General features: G+C 34.1%; 1 protein-coding gene across 1 annotated transcript in view; it reads left to right on the top strand.

The window, feature by feature from the left end:
- DGKB (diacylglycerol kinase beta) overlaps positions 1–18,533 on the top strand; it is a 331,799-nt gene that overhangs the window by 121,543 nt on the left and 191,723 nt on the right. The window contains exons 17-20 of the mRNA XM_058833546.1: positions 5,759–5,833; positions 13,388–13,473; positions 15,748–15,837; positions 18,332–18,492. Of these exons, the coding sequence (XP_058689529.1) occupies positions 5,759–5,833; positions 13,388–13,473; positions 15,748–15,837; positions 18,332–18,492 (412 nt within the window). The remainder of the gene's footprint in view (positions 1–5,758; positions 5,834–13,387; positions 13,474–15,747; positions 15,838–18,331; positions 18,493–18,533) is intronic.

The following is an 18,533-nucleotide window of genomic DNA, read 5'->3' as shown; positions in this document are numbered from 1 at the left end:
GCAGTCCAGGGTCTTGTGGGAGGTAATCTGCACTGGCACTCAGCTTGACTTCTTACAGTACCCATATGAAGTGAGTAGATCAGAGATCCAGTCTGCAATTATGTAGGTGAGAGGCAGGTTAGAGAGCTGCACTTACACAGTTAGTTATAGCCTAGAAACAATTTAATGAAATGCTGTTTCACAGCATTCAGTTCCCAGCTCATAATTGGTCTCAAGTGTTACTATCTGAATGGGCTTAATGCATCAGGGATGTCATTTAATGTTAGATATTCTCCAGGGTAAAAGCAAGTTTAAAATCTGATTGCCATCTCAAGCTTCTATTCTCCTTCATGTATTACAGTCTAACACTTCCCAGTTTATGTCAATGAAACTGTTACTGAGGCCAAACAGATCACAGGAATTATTTGAATTTTAAAAGTGGATGCCCTATACACACTTCATTCACTTAGCACCATTATCCCCAAGTGTCATTACACAATTAAGTGTATAGCATGAGGGCAGGCACCAGCAGCTGAGTAGAGTGAATTGTAAGAACCTCTTAAATTGGCTTTGATACCACACACACAAAATGTTAAATTGCATACTAATCCTTGAGTATCAAGGTCACACTCAATATTTCTGTTTTAAGAGAAGCACATCAAGAGATCAACTGCATGGTCATGTAAACGTATCTCAGGTCATTCACCATTAGGAGATATTATCTCACAGTTAGATACAAAGCCAGATCTCTGTTTGTTGAGAAGGGGTTTGCACTCCATTTTCCAGGTGTTAATGTTTCATATCAATGCCAGTAGCAAAAATACAAAATAAGGATGTTAAGAGTGCATCTTACTTTGAATCTTCAATCTAAGTGATGAAAATATTCTCAGTTCAAAAGTTCAAATGTTATTGAAATTTTTCAGATTTCCTGGGTTTTATCTGCTTTACAGGCAGTAACCAGAAAGAGACTCCCATATATTCCCTACCCTCCAATTTTGTGGCAGTTATATGTTGTGGAAAGTAAAACCACAGGACATTTCAAGACATAAGTTACTTTGCAAAATGCACAGTCATGGTGATTCACAGATTTCTTCACAGTTGGAAGGGACCCACAAGGATCATGGAGTCCAACTTTCAAGTAAATGACATTCAAGTCATGCTTTTTTGTTAGAGCAATTTTGTAATCTGGTCAGGTGCTGACGGGGGTGGGACTAGACGATACACTGTAACAAAAGTAAAATTTCCCCAGCAGTGAGGGTAAGAAAAGGAAAGCAAAACGAACCCACAACTTTCTAATTTTTGTAGATCAGAATTTCATTGTCTTGATTCATTCAGATTAAGAAAATCTTCTACTAAAGATCCTCAGTCTTTACTATTCCTCAGTCTTTACTTAGGATTCTCTGTATTTGAGAGGTCACGATGAATAAAAATAAGATTTGTAATTGACTTTCATTGAACACGGAAAGGTTATTGCAGATTGTCAAGACTCCAGACTCCCCAAACAAGGTTTTATGCCTTACCATATGGTAACCCAGCCCATTTCATTGCCTTTATTCTTGAAGAGAGTTCATACATCCAACTGAAAACCAGTTGAATAAGTGCACACCCAAGTAATTCACGGTCTTTTCCTTTGTATGTTGTAATTTTTTCAAATCTCTCAAATGCAAAAGCAAAGAACTGAGGATCACTTAAAGGTAAAAGAAGCTTGTTTCTTTAGTTTTAGTTTTTAAATGTTCAAACTGAGGGTTGATGGACAACAAATGAATATGTAGAAAAAGTGCATTCCTAACACAAAAATGCGTTCTCTACACCCATATCTTATAGATACATTTTTAAACTTTCCTTATATTACAAATTCAGTTTTTCAGAATGTGTAGTGATAAATTTTTTCTTCCTGAGTAGGTTTCTATTGTAAAGACTAATGCTATGACTTTCAGATATAATTGGAAAATAAAGAATTATGACAATATCCCCATTATATTTTCTTCTCAATTAGGAGGTTAATAATTGCCCATCATGTGAAACTCAAGTGTATTTACAGTTATTTGGACTTGAATTATTTTTTAATAGACAATACATATGTTTATAATAGAATAAAAATATGTTTATAATTTAATAATATTTATTAAGAAGAAAGTAGAAAAATAGAATTAAAGTTGATGAATATAAGGATTTCACACACTAGAAATGGATTTTAACTGAGCATGAGACTGAATAGGAGTTTATCAAACCCAGACAAGTGAATTCCTCAGGCTGTATCATACCTTAACATATTTTTCAGTGGTTGTGCATGCAATGGGCAGGTGCAGTTAATTTCATACAAAAGAAATGCAGAACATGCATTTCATTCTAGGGCTATTGGTTTGGGATGTCTGCATTTATGATCTGACTAATCAAGGGAACAGTTTTCAATAATCTGTGAATAGAATGTGTAGATATATATATATATATAAATAAATAAATATATATAAATATATTTATATAAATATATAAATATATATATATATATATATATATAGTAGACCATTCACAAAATAGTTTCTTTCAACAGAAGGAATATACAAAAAGCATGTAGTGCTTCTAAACGCTGTTGTTAAGGGTAATGTTTCTCACATAAGAGTCCTTCTAAATCACGCTGTTGTTTTGCCATACTCATTACTTTGATTTCCACTTCCCCATTTTCCAGTTTATTTGCTTGACCAGAGGGTGAGTTTACACAATTGTTTCCTTGACAAATGTGCTGGTGGATGCACTGGAGATCAGCTTCCGTACACTGACGTTTCTTGCTGACTCCACATTCAGTGTCTGTGCAATACAGGTGGATGATATTTTTAACCTTTGCCTTTTTCCAATAACTTGGGTTCATAGTAGCTCTTCCCTCCTCCCTTCTGACTAATCTACCTTTCTGATCTTTCATTTAGCATTGAAACAAAGTGTAAAAGCAGTTTCAAATGATCTTTTTCAAATATTGTATGTCTGGGAGAGAAGGTAACTATGATTTTTTATTTTGGAGAGGAATTCTTGGCTTCTTCCTTGTGTGATATCAGGATTAAATTAAGCCCATATTGACCAGACCTTTAATAACCCCTAGAGGACTGAAGATGGATCTCCCAGTTGTGGTAGAAGGCATTGCCAGCTTTTGCCAGCTTTTTCCACAGTGTAGTCAACTTTATTGCCAGTTTTGAATTGCCAGCTAGTTTCTGGCCATTTATTTTCTCTCTTCTTCAGAAGACAGCTTAATCTAACTCAGCCCAAAGTGCACTCTAAAATATTTTCTTCAGCAGCTGAGCTGTTTAAAGATGATTCTGTCATAATTTTCTGGCTCCTCAATTATGTTAGCAGAGTATTCTGAGGTTTATATGAGATCGTGGGCATGATTAAAATACAAAGAAAAATGACAATGAAGAAAGTTCTCTATGTATTTGTGTTTTAAATTGAATCTTTTTAGTTTTCCAGATCACAGAATAATCCCAAAAGTATTTACAGAAGCACAGCTGTTTGTTGACAAGTAGTAATTTCATAAACTGGCTTCATTCATGAAATTGCATTTCATCACACAAATGTCTTTTGGGGCATTTCCCACCACACCACCTCATGGCCTTGTCAGCACAAATCTCCAGTCACAAGGAAACCACATCCAGTTCCCTCCTCACATGTGGAAGCAAGGCATTCAGAGCCACGTCAGTGTCTCTGTTTGGTATTGTAGATATAAAATGGAACATTGAATTACTGTCCATTTCCTTGGCTTCCCCATGTCACCCTGTTAGGGTACAGTTTAGTGTGAAGGAAACCTTTATAAACAGTTTCTAACTTTTTTTTTTGAGAATGTATGAATAGAAGTGAGGCACCAATTTATGAATTTCACACAGACTAGAATACATAAGTGTGTTTAATAACTTAAAGCTTGATGTGCCATTTGCTGTGAGTCATTATATTGTGATTAGCAGGTACTGATGTTCAACTGGTAGTCATGAATGGTATGCACTGAGTCAAGTACGATTCAGTGTCGTCTCTTCATTATTGCGGTCAGACTTCTGGGTTCTGAGTAGAAAAACCTAGACTCCTCTTTATTAGGAAGTCTTTTATAGCATTTCACTGTTACCTGACAAAGCACTGTGAGTGTAGGTAGTGGCTAGTTTGTTTTGTAGCACCAGACTTTAAGAAAATAACACTTAGACCTTTGTGACTTTGTAAAAATACTGTTCATGAGCTTGCCATGGTCAGCTACACAAGTTAGCATCACCTTTGACCAGATTAAATTCCACACATCTCTTAGAAGCAAATCACACGTTCTAACTAGAAGACTCCTTTTACGTTTGTAAAATGGGAATATGTATATTGTGTTGTAAATCCATTGCCAAAAGTCTGATTTAATCATTGTCGCAGCCATCAACAATGATATGTGCATACTTGTGAAATGAAACTAGTAATTTCATACTGACTTTTTCTGTCAGGAATGGGAACAGGAATATATTGTGTGAGTGTGCTTGAATAAAATGCTTTATGAAGCTGCTATCACTAAATAATTGAGAAGTTAAGAAAATATTCCGATTTGGCAATTTTACAGATAATTATGAATTTGTTTGTATTCAGTATTTTTACACACTTGCTTTCCAGCTACCCTGATAAATTATGCATTTCTGTAAAAAAAAAATAAAATCCCTGAATGTGCAGATAGATTGTGTCTAGACAATTTTATTGTTCTGTATTTGAAAACATGGACATTTTAACCTAGAGTTCAGCTCCTATTAGGCTTCTGTTTTATTTAGGAGATTATACAGATAAGAAGAAATATTTCAGTAGAAAAAGAAATGCTTTTGTAAGAACATTGAAATACTAATTACCTTAAAAACAGAAACATTAAAATTAAAACCAAGAAGCATGGGTTTATAATTTAAACTATTGCCATGGATGTCAGATGTATTTATTTATTCTGAGCCCCAGCTCTTTTATGTGCTTTCTTGTTTCTCTGTGAGAAAATAATCACTACTAGCATTCCAGTCAGTGTAGGAAATTACAATTCTAATATTTGTAATGAAGAAACAAAATCTCTGTTCTACTTTTAGGACAAGTAAACTCAAATTTCTAAATTTACACTTTTGAAGAAATAATTGCTGAGGGTAGGAGAGCACATAGGCTCTCGTGGGATAGGGAAATGCTTGTCATGCTGTATCAATAAATTGCTTCCTATTATTCAGGTAATTTTAAAATAAGGGTAGTTTAGTAAAACAATGCTTCAAATCTTTTTCATTTTCTTCCCATTCAAATCTAATCCTGAGGAAATGTAGTTGACCGCAGGTTTTCTTTATCAGAACGTTTTTCAGCCTATGCAAACATTTTTGGTGGGTGGCGAAGCCAATTAGCTTTTGCAATTAATTATACTTGTAATTCTGTGTTTGCAAAAAATTTCAGGAAGAAATCTCTCCTTTGCCATGGAGTTACTTTAATACAAATCAATATGCTTTCCAAAATGCTTTCTTGATTCAGCTTTTCTTGTGTAATTATAGTTCTTTATCGTATTTTGTTTCTGTCTATACACAGCATTTTAATTGTAAATAGCTTGTAGTACTTCTGTTTCAACTTTATACCCCCACAATACACTCTATGTATGAATTATAATTGCCGTGTTCAAGTATTTGATTTTTTTGTATAAATGAGATCCTGCAGTTCAAATAATTAAAGTATGTTCTAACCCCTTTAATTCTTTTATTTGAAAGGTTTTAAAAAAATTCCAAACATGTAAGTAAATATTTTCTCCTTGTCTCTTTTACCTCTTCAGAATATATAGAAAATTTCAGTACCTTTTAAATCCTCGTCAAGTTTATAGTCTTTCTGGAAATGGACCAATGCCAGGGTAAGTTTACAGTTAATATTATTACCAGGAACTCATTTAATAAAATACTGTATGATCAAATGAACAGACTGAAGTACATATAGCATGTTTGGAATGTATAAACACTACAGTTCTCTGAATGGTTGCAGAAATGTTTAGGTATTATTTGTTTATCTGTACAAGCAAAGCTATGTCTCATATGTTTTGCTGAAAACCATGCATTATTGGATATGAACTGTGGGATAAACTTAATCCTATTTGCAGCTTCCATTTCTGCAACCCAAGTTCTTGGGGGTTGCTTGTATAAAAGTATTCAGTACATCAGTGGCCTCAAAGACTGACCAGCAAGACATGCATTTCTTTTACATAAACACATATGTGCACATGCAAAGGTGTCTGTAATGTATTGGTGACTGCGTTCTTATCAGTTATGTAATCTTGAAAACGCAGTGGTTGGAAAATGACTGGCCAGGCTAGATTGTGCTGGCAGGGGCTTTTAATGTGGACTGAAGTGCTTGATGAGCCGGCTGGTATTGCAGTCCCTTGCTTAGTGTGTTTCCTCTGTGATTCTTCTTAAATAGCATTCATGTGAAGACAGGAGAATTGCAGAGTATCAAACACCAACCTTAATCACCTAATATGGTCTCCTTTTTAAGGGTGCTTTGGTAGAAGAAAATTAGACAGAGCAGCACTAAATATCTGCTCACTATGTTATTTTGTATGTACTGGGTGCTATTTACTTATATCACTGATACATGAAATTTTACACAGTGAAAAGAGTTGCAGAAGGATATTAGAAGGTATACATTCACTGACATTAAGTTTACATTGTTGTTTGATTACTTTTTTTTAAATCTTCACATTTTTTATTTGTTTAGACCTTGAGATGTGTGTAGCATTGATGAAAGTGAAAAGCATATTGGGCTCAATCCTTTAGGAAGTTAAGATATTATGCACTGCAGTGTGGCTAATGTTAACCTGCTGAATGGTGCAAAACCAGCCCAAAAAATGGAAATAATGGCATGCATGATTTCTTTCATGCCTATACTCATCTTGTATCTGAATGCTAGTTCTGTTTTTATTATTCGAATGAAGTTTGTTGATTTTGTGCTATTCTTGACACATATGGAAAATTTAAGTACTCTTAGTTCAAAGAATAAGTAGACTGGAAGAGTTAACTGAGACAAAGCTAGTAACAAATATGATTTTACTTACTGTATAATAGAAATGTCATGCTAGAAATTTAGAGGATGATTTTTTAACAAAACAAATGTTTTTGTTCATAATCGTCTTATTTCTTCGAAATTAAAAAAAAAATCTGGCTGCATTTCTGTCTGTAAGTGACTTGGTTTTCATTAATCTTGCTATGTAGAGGAAAATGCATTTTAAGATAGAGGCACAAGAGGGCAGTGTTAAGTTCAAGCTGAAACCCTGCACGGAAGCAATTTAAACATTAGTCTTTTGAACCAGGACAGTGTTTTTTAGAAAATGTTTTCAATTTTTCTTTCTATTCTTTCTAAAAATCGAAGTAGTTTTAGTTCAGAGTCACTTCGAAGAAAATTCTAATTAATTTTTCAATCTGGCCGTGCTTGTTTTCAAATATTTTTTATTCATTTCAGAGATATGAATAAAATCCTAAATTTCAAGTTTGTCTCCTGCCATCACTTCTTGCCCCTGGCAATACTTTATAGGCTGCATATAATTTGGCCCATTAATAGAGAAGTTGAATAAACTCTGGTATTTCACTTACCAGTACTTGTTTTCTGCAAGGGCTGAGTTGCCTAATAAAACCTGCCCATTCATCCATCTGTCCACTCCTTCATCCATCTATGTAATGCCAGTTATTCTGGATTGCCAATCCAAATGTTATGTTTATTTAATGTTCTCATCCTACATGTGAAATTTAGATCAAAATGGAAAAGATTTGGGTACTATGCAGTGCAGAGAAAAGCAGAAATGTATTTCTTCATCCCAGTAAGTTATTTAGTAGAAAGGGATAAGCATAATGTATATTTATTTTAAAGCATTTAATATGAGTGTAGTACATTTTAGTTGAGCCTATTTTGAGACTTTTATTTTTCTTTCAAGTACTATTTTCTGCTATCTTTACTCAATCTAGAAAATGTTTCTAGTATTAGCTAAGAATTTTTATTTTTTGTTAGAGCCAACCTGTCTGCTTTAACCCATAAGTTAATGTTTTTAATTTTTGATGGCATTTTTCTCATGGGCCGCTGTCATCAAGCAAGAAGATAACATTCACAGGTTTTGTAACTTAACTTCCAAACATCTGTGGCTGACATGAATTGATATTTCCAGTTTGTTCTTGTCAAAAATCTCAGCATCCCCTTTTCAATGGCAGAGAGAAGTAAAAGAGAACTAGGAGACTGAGAAAATCGTAAATCTTAGGGGGGGCTGAAACTGCTGGTTTGGATTTTTTTAATGGTCAGCAGCTCAAATGCTGTGTCTATTGCTCTACCTCTTTAGTGGGATAACCATGTTATTGCAGAGAAATGTGTTGGAATAAAGACTCCAAAATAACAACAACCACAACAAAAAAAAAAAAAACAACAACAAAAAAACCCCATGAAACTAAAACACAATTTCCCAAAACCACAAAAAAGCCTCACCTTTCTATGTCCCATTTATTCTATATTTTTCTATAACTATGCTGGCATATAGCAGGACAACAGGAAAATATTTTGAGCAAATTGACAGTGAGTTTTAGTATCGTAACCTCAGTGTACAATTACTGAAGTGGATGTGTTGCCTACTTTCATAATAGATGGGATGGTATATGAAAAAGTTAAGGAACAACAGCAATTTCTTGCAGCTTCTTTGCTAGGGTTTTTGAAGCAGTTTATGTTAAGACACGTGATGTGCATAGTCTGTATAAAAATATGTACATGATGCAAATAAACCTCATGGCAGCGACTCTTTCCCTGATTCCTTTCCAGCAACGGAGACCTGCAGCAAGGCCTGAAAATCAAGAAGCTCTAAGCCAAAGGGCAAAGGGTACACTTTAAACATGGGTATAATAATTAATGGTTTAGACATTCTTTAATTGGCAGTGGAGGGATACAAGTGAGCTGGAAAAACCTTGTAAGCTCTGCAGCTGAACAGAGGCATAAAAGGTACACTCCACGGTTACAGACTGCCACAGTTAACACAGTGACGTGAAAATTGCTGGGCTGATGCATTGTGTAATTTGTGCCTAGCACCTGTGTTTTTTTGCCATGAAAAGAGTTTCCCTGTTTGGTTGTTATATCTCTATAGGAGTCTTCTACTTCTGACAACAACTGTTATTGTGGATTTAATGATCTTGAAGAATCTGAAATTCAGTTATTGTTCACCTCACAGAGAGGTAAATAATAGCAGGATGAATAGCAGTCGAGCCACAGAGCTGCAGGACTCTGTAGAGAGGTCAGCGTTTCACAAAGTCTTTGTCCCTCTGAAAAGGCCTCTGTTCCCTAAAGTTCTATTATTTAAAATGTCTAATTTATGGTATTTTTATACTCTATTATAGAAATTATATCCACAAAAGTTGTATTTCTTTGTAGCTTCCATAAGCATTTAATTTGGAGAGCATCTATTTTTTAAATTCTAGCTGCAAGTTTGCCTCAACAGGCCTTTCTGCATCTTAAATTTTGCCCACTCAAAAGATGCCCAAGACAGCAAAGCTGAACTCCTACAACTTACACTGTAATTTAGCTGGGACTCTACAGCACCTGGGCTTTTTTACCTTCACAAAACAATAGGCCTGTTTTGAAAATTACACTATTTTCCTTCACTATTTGAATTGATTGCTAGTGCATTTCTTTGCTGTTGGACATTTGGAATACCCAGAGTATTCTAGGAAGGTATATACACCAAGAATATTTTTAGAAGATGATAAATGCATAGTGATTTTCTTCTGAACAAAATGTTGAATTTGGTCCATATTTTCTTGGAAGAATTACATTTTTGCCATGGCAAAGCCAGCAATGGTGAGTTGGTTGTACTGTAATGATAAAAATTAGTTTTGTACACCATAAATCAGTAGTACTTAGAATTCACCAAGTCTTCAGATATGAGACTTAAATCCTGAATTTAGAGATATATTTTAAGCAGCTGTTTAACAATATTTTTGCTTTTATGACATGTGTAGTGTTGACACCTGAAACCTATCCTGAGATCCACTAGTGGATTATTCTTTTGAGCTGTAGACAGTCTTAAGATTTGCTTCCACTGTGAGTGAAGAATGCTGAAGGATATCATTGCTGTTATGCCACCTTGTGTGGCTGAGTACCTGAAGTTCTGTATAATGCACTGCTTTTGGGTATAAGAGCAAATGTCATATGCAGGGAACTAAATGGAAAATACTGCAATTTATGTGTTCATTAATATGAGTAAAACTTCAGTTTACTCTAATAAATTAAGTTAATTAAATAAATTGATATAAATACTTCAGGTATTTCTCTAAACTGTTCTATAAGAATGCGTATGTGTTTGCTACCTGTGTATAAATCAATTAACTGCATGATTCAAAATCAAATAGTTACATCCTCTAGCATTTGTATTTTATTCATAAATAGATCCCCTGCATTCCTATGGATTTGGTGAGGTGATTATGAAAAACTGAGTTAGAGTAATATAGGTAGCTGAAACAGTTGCCCTCTTTCAGGTGGAAATTACTGATTTATCAGCAGAAACTCAATAACTGCATTTGAATCCTTGTTTCTGGCAAAATAAAATTAGGCTGGTGTCAATTACTTTAACTGTTTCAGTTTTTTTCCAATAAAACAGGATAAAATTTTCTATTCTGGTCTTTTAACTCAGGCTGACATTGCACAAAATCTTGAAAATTACTTCGATTTTTTTTTTTCAGTTTCATTTAAACCACTTTTACTAAGTCCTTCTCCAGCAGTTTTTTTTAATTCTTTTCAAACCATGTGAAAAATGGTGGATAAGAAGTAGCAGGTGCTATTAAAACACTAATTGAGTACAGTTTTCTTGGTAAGGAATATTGACTTTCTCCCAAAAAGTCTATAAAGAAATGTGTCAAATTCTTTCATTACAATTGTAACACTTACTGGGTCTGAATGAAACCTTAAAAAACAGAAAACTGCCTTCCCTTCCCAACTCCTAATGTAGGCTGCACATTCTAATTCAATGAATAAGATTTATTTACATATATAATTATATAACTATATTTAATTTTATAAATTAATTTGATTTTATAAATATTTATATCTGCTATAGTATATTTATATACACTGCATTTATATATGCAAATATACACTGTAACATGCATTATTTTTATGTATTTTGTGTGTTAGGTTTTTATATAATGTATGTATAATTTTTTATATTTAAGTCTATAAAAAGAAAAAGTTACGTGTATTTAATGCTGTACTTTGCTTGGAAAATGCACTGTCTGTGAATATAAAAAGCTCCAAGGGAAATACAAATGAAGCTTATTGAAAATGTTTTTGACAATATGGTTTTGGCAGATTTTTCAGTCCCCCACTTTTTTTAAAGTTACATTTTTTTGATGAAGATTAACTATACAGTCAAAACAAAAAGATTGCCTGATACCCATATGGTGAAAAAGCATGCTTATAAAAAGAGACAGAGGTTTAGGTCTATGTTCTTCCAGTCTGGAGCAATGCTAAAATCAATCCTGTGCTTTTGGTTGTTTTGGTTGGTTGGTTCTTTTCAGACTTTCTTTCCTGTATCTGCTACATGAGGTAGAAATGTTTAAATCCTTAGAAGTCAGTAGCCTTGCCATCACCTCTGGGCTATAATTTAAATTAAGCTGAAATACTCTCGGTATAGGAAGCAATGTAATTACACCTGGTAACTCTCTGCCAACCCAACACATGGGCTAGAAGTGGGAATGCTGGTGGCAGGAGGCGTTTGTCTCTGTGCCAGGCCTCGAGAAGGGATGGACGTGCACACCTGTGGGCCAGGGCACATCTCAGTGCCTGCCCTTGCAGTGCTGTGAGGTGACTTCCAACAGAGGATCTTGCAGGACAGACGCTTATTAGATGTGTTCCCCACGTGTACCTGGCTGGATTTGGCACACGACATTTTGGGATCACAGGAGATCCTACAGCACTTCTCCTGCAGATATGTGAAGTACAACATAAAAGGGGTGAGAAGAGTAAGGCAGCCTTTAATACCGGGCAAGTAAGCATGCTTCAGGCATTATATTTGCACTTGAAATTGCTTAAGAGCTCTTCTGAGCTGAGAAAATTACAGGTAGTGGGACATGTGATTGGCTTAATTCTATGCGACTTGGCTGAAATTGAAATTCTGGTCAAAAACTAATAGCACAAGAAGTTGTCCTGTCATCTTCTACATATTACATAACTCCTTTGGTCATTGTGTATTTCATTTCCTTCTCCCATTCTTGCTTTCTTAGTCTGTAATTTTTCATATGCTCTTGATTTTATCAAGCGGTCCAAAAGAATTTTAAAACTTTCTAAGGACAGAAACTACATTCTCCCTGCAGCATTACAATTTCATATGGGAAACAGTTGGAATGAAACACCTGTAAGCAATTGTCTATATTTATTTGTATTCCAGAATTTGCGTAAAATATGTTAGTTGTGCATTTATTAGGAGATTGTAAACTGGATATCAGATCTGGTCTCTAGAACATAGGATATTAAAATGTCTGTAACACTAATGAATACAATATGAACATACACATACATGCCTAGTAATAAAACAAAATCAATGGAACTTTTTTGTCTAGTGACAATTTATGTGTAAGGACTGACTGATTTCAGCATGTGTCAAAAGCTATCCTGAACTGATGCCTTTAAATTAAAATTATGCCTTAAATTAAACGCCTAAATTAAAAATGCCTTAAATTAAAATGCTGCACCTTAGTGTTGTTTTAATATATTCTCACTTTCCAGCATTATGCAACATTGATATAGAATGAAGTGGATGAGGAGGTGGTGATACTCACTTGATGGATATGTAAGCAGAAATAGCCAGGCAAATATTGCCAAAGATATTTTATTTTTAAAATACAGTTTTTAGGATGATGGAATGAGGACCTTCAATCTGATGCTTTCTCTTTTTTTATTAAACCATGATGCAAAGTTGTTTTTGCCAACCACAGAATGTTCAGCTTAATATGTACCAGTGTTCCACCAGAAACAGGAAGTTTTCCTATAGATAAATGTTATGGCTAATATATTTAGACAACTTAGACTTTTCTGTCTACAGAGACTACCTCTCCATTTGCAACTAAGTGAACAGAGAATGTTTTGTGATGATAGTGTGAAACAAGTTTTGAAGTCAAAGGTTGGACTTTCCATCAGGTCCAAATTTTTTCTGCTGTTAGTGTACCATAATAACCCTTCAATTACTAATTTTGCTTGAATTTTTTCAGATAATAATACTGATAATAATAATGTTTGATTTTATTTGTTTAAAAAATGAATGCATAAGCAGATGTGATTTTTATTTTCAGTGATCATTTGCTATTTGCTATTAAAGAAAATGTCTTTAGCCATAACATGTTTGCATAACGCACAATTATACTGATCATAATTAGGTATCTTCATTTACTCTTTTTAGGTTAAATTTTTTCCGAGATGTTGCTGAGTTCAGAGTACTAGCATGTGGTGGAGATGGAACTGTGGGCTGGATTTTGGATTGCATAGGTAATCTATAGCCTTTACAAGGTTTTGTTTGCCTCATGGTTTTCATTTTAATTGTCTTCCTTATATACCAATGCATGGATAGAGCTTTCAAACAACAGCTTGTTCATTTAAATTTTTGAAATGTGTTAGTTTGGGACATGCTTATTTTTAAGGGTATTCAAATTGCAAATGTTGTTTAAAATCTCTAGACAAGTTCAGTGTTTCTGGATTTCCCGAAAGCAAGAAATTTGAATTAATCAATTTTAATTTCAGTTCAAAGTATTTTCCCCAATTGAATTAAATCTAACTTTCTAATTTTAAGACAATTTAATTTAGCTGACTTGCTTTTTTTTTAGTTACCAAATTTTTGTTTATACTATATTATACCATAATAAAGATAATGTATTGAGATATAATTCAGTTTTGGAGTTCTTTTGGTCAGCTGTCTGCAAAATCCTCTATAAAAATCATAAGGAAGGCCCAGAAGTCAAGTTATTACAGACTTAAAAGACTTATTCTTCTCAAAGATTATTAAGGAGAATGTCTTCCACATCACATGATCATTTATTTGGTGTTAGCTGCAGAGAAAAACAGTGGGCATGTGTTACAATGGAAATTAGGAAGTGGATCAGGAGAGGTCAACAGACGCAACTGAAGATTTAACTAAAGTGTTTAAAATATGTGCTATGTGGGGGACCAGAAAAACCTTTAAAAGTTGACTGAAAAGTAGACTTGATGTAGTGAAGAAATGATAGCAAAGAAATATTTTTAATCTTGGTTGGAAAAAAGTCTTTTTGCAAATCTAAGGTACTGCAAGTGACTCTCAAATAGCTTTCACAGTCATAAATTAATGTACATAAACATCAAGTGCATTGCCTAAACGTGGAAGAAAAAAGGTTTTGCAGCTGTTAATTGTGTAATCACCTTTTTCATGAGGTCTAAAATGTCATGCAGTTATTTTCTCTTTCAGTAACATACTATGTTCTGCAGCATTTTTTGTGGTATGGAACTGAAATTACTTGGGGGTCCATCCATTCCATCCTTTTTCACAGGTGCAGAAAATATTTTTTCAATGCTGCCTTTTACAGAGTGAAAGCACTTCAGCATATAAAGTGTAAGGGTACACCTGTTTCTAAACACTTTCTAATTTGGTCTTCCCTGATCTCTTGATATACAAAGAGCTTTAGCTGAGAGCACTGCAAGAGAAAAGAAAATTAAAAAAAGAAAGGAAAGAAAAAATAAAAGAAAAAAAATAAATCTCATCAGTTTGAAACTTTAAAACTTTTTTTTAAATTACTCTATTAAATATTACATTCTCTGGAAGATTTCCATTAAACTGGTTATGTAAATGTTAAATCTTTCTAAAATATTGATAAATATTGATTTCCCTGCTAGATCCATTATATAGAAAAACTCCTGCTGATAATTGCTGATAATTGTGCATATTTCTATAAACAAAATATCTGTTTGATTAAGTATAACTTTTAAACTAGACATGCTATTCATTCACATTAAATGGGAAATTTGACAAACTATATATTTGAAATGTATGTTCCAGCTTTCAGAAAGGCTGTATTTCTTGACAAGGGTATTCTCATCGGATTTTGAAAAGATCCTTGAGCTTACAATGCTACAAAAGTACCAGTAAAGACTGAAAAGATGCTATAAACTTATTCATTTCAAAATATAGTTTAATAAATACAAAATTGCTACTTAAGGACTTTGATCAGACAGGTCAGTGCTCCCTTTGAATAGCGGGTTTAATTTCAGGTGGGCAAACCCATCTAAGGTCTTGTGTTAGTTCCAGTGACTTCTTGGTAGTGGTGCTTAGGTGTAGACACAACTCCAGGTGAATACACAGTTTAATACAGATTTGGTCACCCAGGTGAAAAAGTAGAAGGTTCACCTCATTATTCATGCCCTTAACTATTACTCTCCTGTATTCACAGCTGGGAATGGCAGATCTGAGAACGAGAGTGAGATCTTGGAAAGATCTTGAGTATCATTGTTTATGAATGTCATATCTATGATTTACAAAGTCCTTATGATAACGAATCAATTAGGATTAAAAAATGCTTATGATAATAAATGAGTAAATTAGGATTAAGGATTGAATATCAAGTGGAGAAGGGGCTACAAAATGGACTGACTTGGTAAAATGCTCATTGCAGAGCACGCATCATAATTTCATATACAAAACAAGTCTTTCACTGAAAAAAAACCCACAGTTATATAATACCATGCAGTTAGATAATTTTTGTTCCTTAGTTGTGTTTTTTCCTTCTTTATTCACAGAGAAAGCAAACTTGATTAAGCATCCTCCTGTTGCTATCCTGCCTCTTGGGACTGGCAATGATTTAGCAAGGTGTCTGAGATGGGGAGGAGGTAAACACAAATGAAAATGCCTTTTGTTGTAGAATTAAAAGAAAAAAACCTTTTGCATCAACATCTGCATTTGGATTTGTTTTCATAAAGAGCCATTACCTTTTCTATTTTTTGAATGATCTGTTTGTAATTGTATAGATATGTAAGATATTACAGGTTGCAATCATACCTTGCTTCATACCTTGTTTTTAGCTTCTGCTGACACCAAAAACGTTCCAAAGTTTAATAAGAATAGTGTATAGCTGTTTGATTAGCTTTTTACCATCTGTATTGCAGTTATCAATACCTTGTAAAGGGAGCAGTCTTAAATGGGTTTTAATGGGGGCTGTTCTGAAAGGGTTACTGAAACATCTAATAATGGGTTAGGAGTGGTTTAATAATTTTTAAATATATTAAATGAAAAACATGTTTCAGCCTTTGATTAGTTCCTCTGATCCACTCCCTTTCTGTTTTGCTACAGAGAATTCCAGACAATAAGTGCTGTGGTACTATTTATCAGAAAATGAGAAGGCAAAGAATGCTGAAAGAAGAATATTTTAAAAATCAAACCTTTAATACCCTATGCATCCTTTCCTGGATGTACAGAGACTTACTCTCGACTCCTCCAAAAAACTCCATTTAGCATCTGTATTACAGGATAACTTGAAGGAGACACAAAGAAGAAAATCTTAGACAAGATTCAGTCTGTGGTGAAAGCACCTCAACTTATGGGCTCATAGCCAGATCTAGTTCAGATCTTGGTTGTTTCAGCTGAGATATTTTGTATTTAGAACTTGGTTGTTTTGTTGGGAACTTGTCAGATTTTGCAGAGGTCTTAACTTCTTCTGTCTGATCAGTTTCCTTTCTAAATGTCTGTGTTGTTTGTTGCCAGAGAGTCTAGCAAATTCTCAGTAGTTTTCATGCTGTAGCACTTTGTTAACCATGATGTTCTGTCAAATCATTTGAGAACATCCTTTATTTTCTCTGTTACAACTGTTGATTGTTTACATTCTCATAGTCCAAGGGGAAAAAAGGAAAACAAGTGAGACAAAATCTATTCAAATCAGCTTTACTTAACTTTCTGAATTGTTCATAGAGACACAGAATAACTGAAAGATATCATAGGAAGTCACTAGTCCAATCTGCTGTTCTAAGTAGGGTTAATTATGAGAATGTTTAATTACATTATCTGGGACCTGTCCCTACCTTCACTTTTATTCATGTTCTGTATCTTAAGTGATTCCATTTGGACTAAAGTAGAAAAAACAATAGGGAAATATTCTGGGTTTCATCATTCTTTGCCCAATTGCTTTGTGGTAAACAATACCATAATACAGATTTTCTGGAACTTCCATAGATGGGAAAGGAGACAGGGATTCCAGAAACTAAATTGCTGGTGAGTGATCTCAAGGTCTCAGAGAAGTGGAATTGTGCATGCTGCTGTCATGTGGTGGTTAGCAGTAACTAGCAAAAGTGTGCTAGGCAGCCATAAACAAATACATCAGCAATGGGTTTTCAGCAAGGAGCCTTTGAGTGGCTTGCCCTGCTAAAGCTGTTCATAACACCAGCAGTACATATTGCTTGAATAGGAAATCTTGTTTTTTCTGCTTTGAAGAAGGACTGAATCCCCAGATCTTAGCTATCTGTTACAAAGTCGTTTGTTCTGAATAATATTCAGAGCTGATAATGTCACTTAGTAAAACCCCCACAGTTTTTCTTCATGCACACGTGTATGTTGTATATACTCATGAGTGCATTAACAAGTTTTCTACTCAATTTAGTGGATTACATGCGAGTGCTTATTTGCAGCTAAGAGTAAATTCTCTCTACAAAGCAGGATGAGGCTAATGAAGTTGTTGAAATAAGCAAAAATGTTACTTTTGCTGATAAAGCTATCAGCTGTGAATTTGTAATTTTGTAATTTTTATGCTAAACCAGATTGAAATAACCATGAATATTTGTAGATAGCTTTTAACCTTTCAGTGTCTTGTCAGGCAAAAGAGCAGTATGTCTCTTTTCCATAAATTTTGAAATCAAGGGAATTTAAATATTAAGGTTCATTTCTCATCAAGAACATTTTGCAAAGTATAAACTTAACTTTATGGATCATTTGGAAAATTCAAGAGATTGGCAAATTTTGAAGATCTAATTATTTTCTTCATCACAAATTTGATGTCCACTGAAATCTGCAGAATTATTCTAAATTTACATGCTTAATTGGCTTTGTATTTGTACTCCTTTTAATGACAAGTGCTGGAAAATTGTCAATACTTTGAGCACAATTCTGCTTTTATGGTCTTATATGAATTGCTTTCATTTTTCCAGTCTCAGAATCACAGAATATTTTGGGTTGGAAGGAATCTTTAAAGGTTAGTTAACTAGTCCAGCCCTCCCTGCAATGAGCAGGGGCATCTTCAATTAGATGAAGAGCCCAGTCCAACCATATAGAAAGAGAAAGAACATGTAATGAAACTTTATTATGCTTGATTAAATAACTGGTTTTATGTTTTGCTAGGGTATGAAGGTGAGAATTTGATGAAGATCTTAAAAGACATTGAGAATAGCTCAGAGATTTTACTGGACAGGTGGAAATTTGAAGTAATACCCAATGATAAAGATGAGAAAGGAGACCCAGTGCCTTACAACATCATCAATAACTACTTTTCTATTGGCGTGGTAAGACTTATGCTTATCCTTAAGTGATTTTCTTTTTCTCT

Source organism: Poecile atricapillus, chromosome 2, assembly GCF_030490865.1.
Source record: "Poecile atricapillus isolate bPoeAtr1 chromosome 2, bPoeAtr1.hap1, whole genome shotgun sequence".
NCBI classification, from domain to species: Eukaryota; Metazoa; Chordata; class Aves; order Passeriformes; family Paridae; genus Poecile; species Poecile atricapillus.
This window is presented reverse-complemented; position numbering and strand designations above follow the sequence as displayed.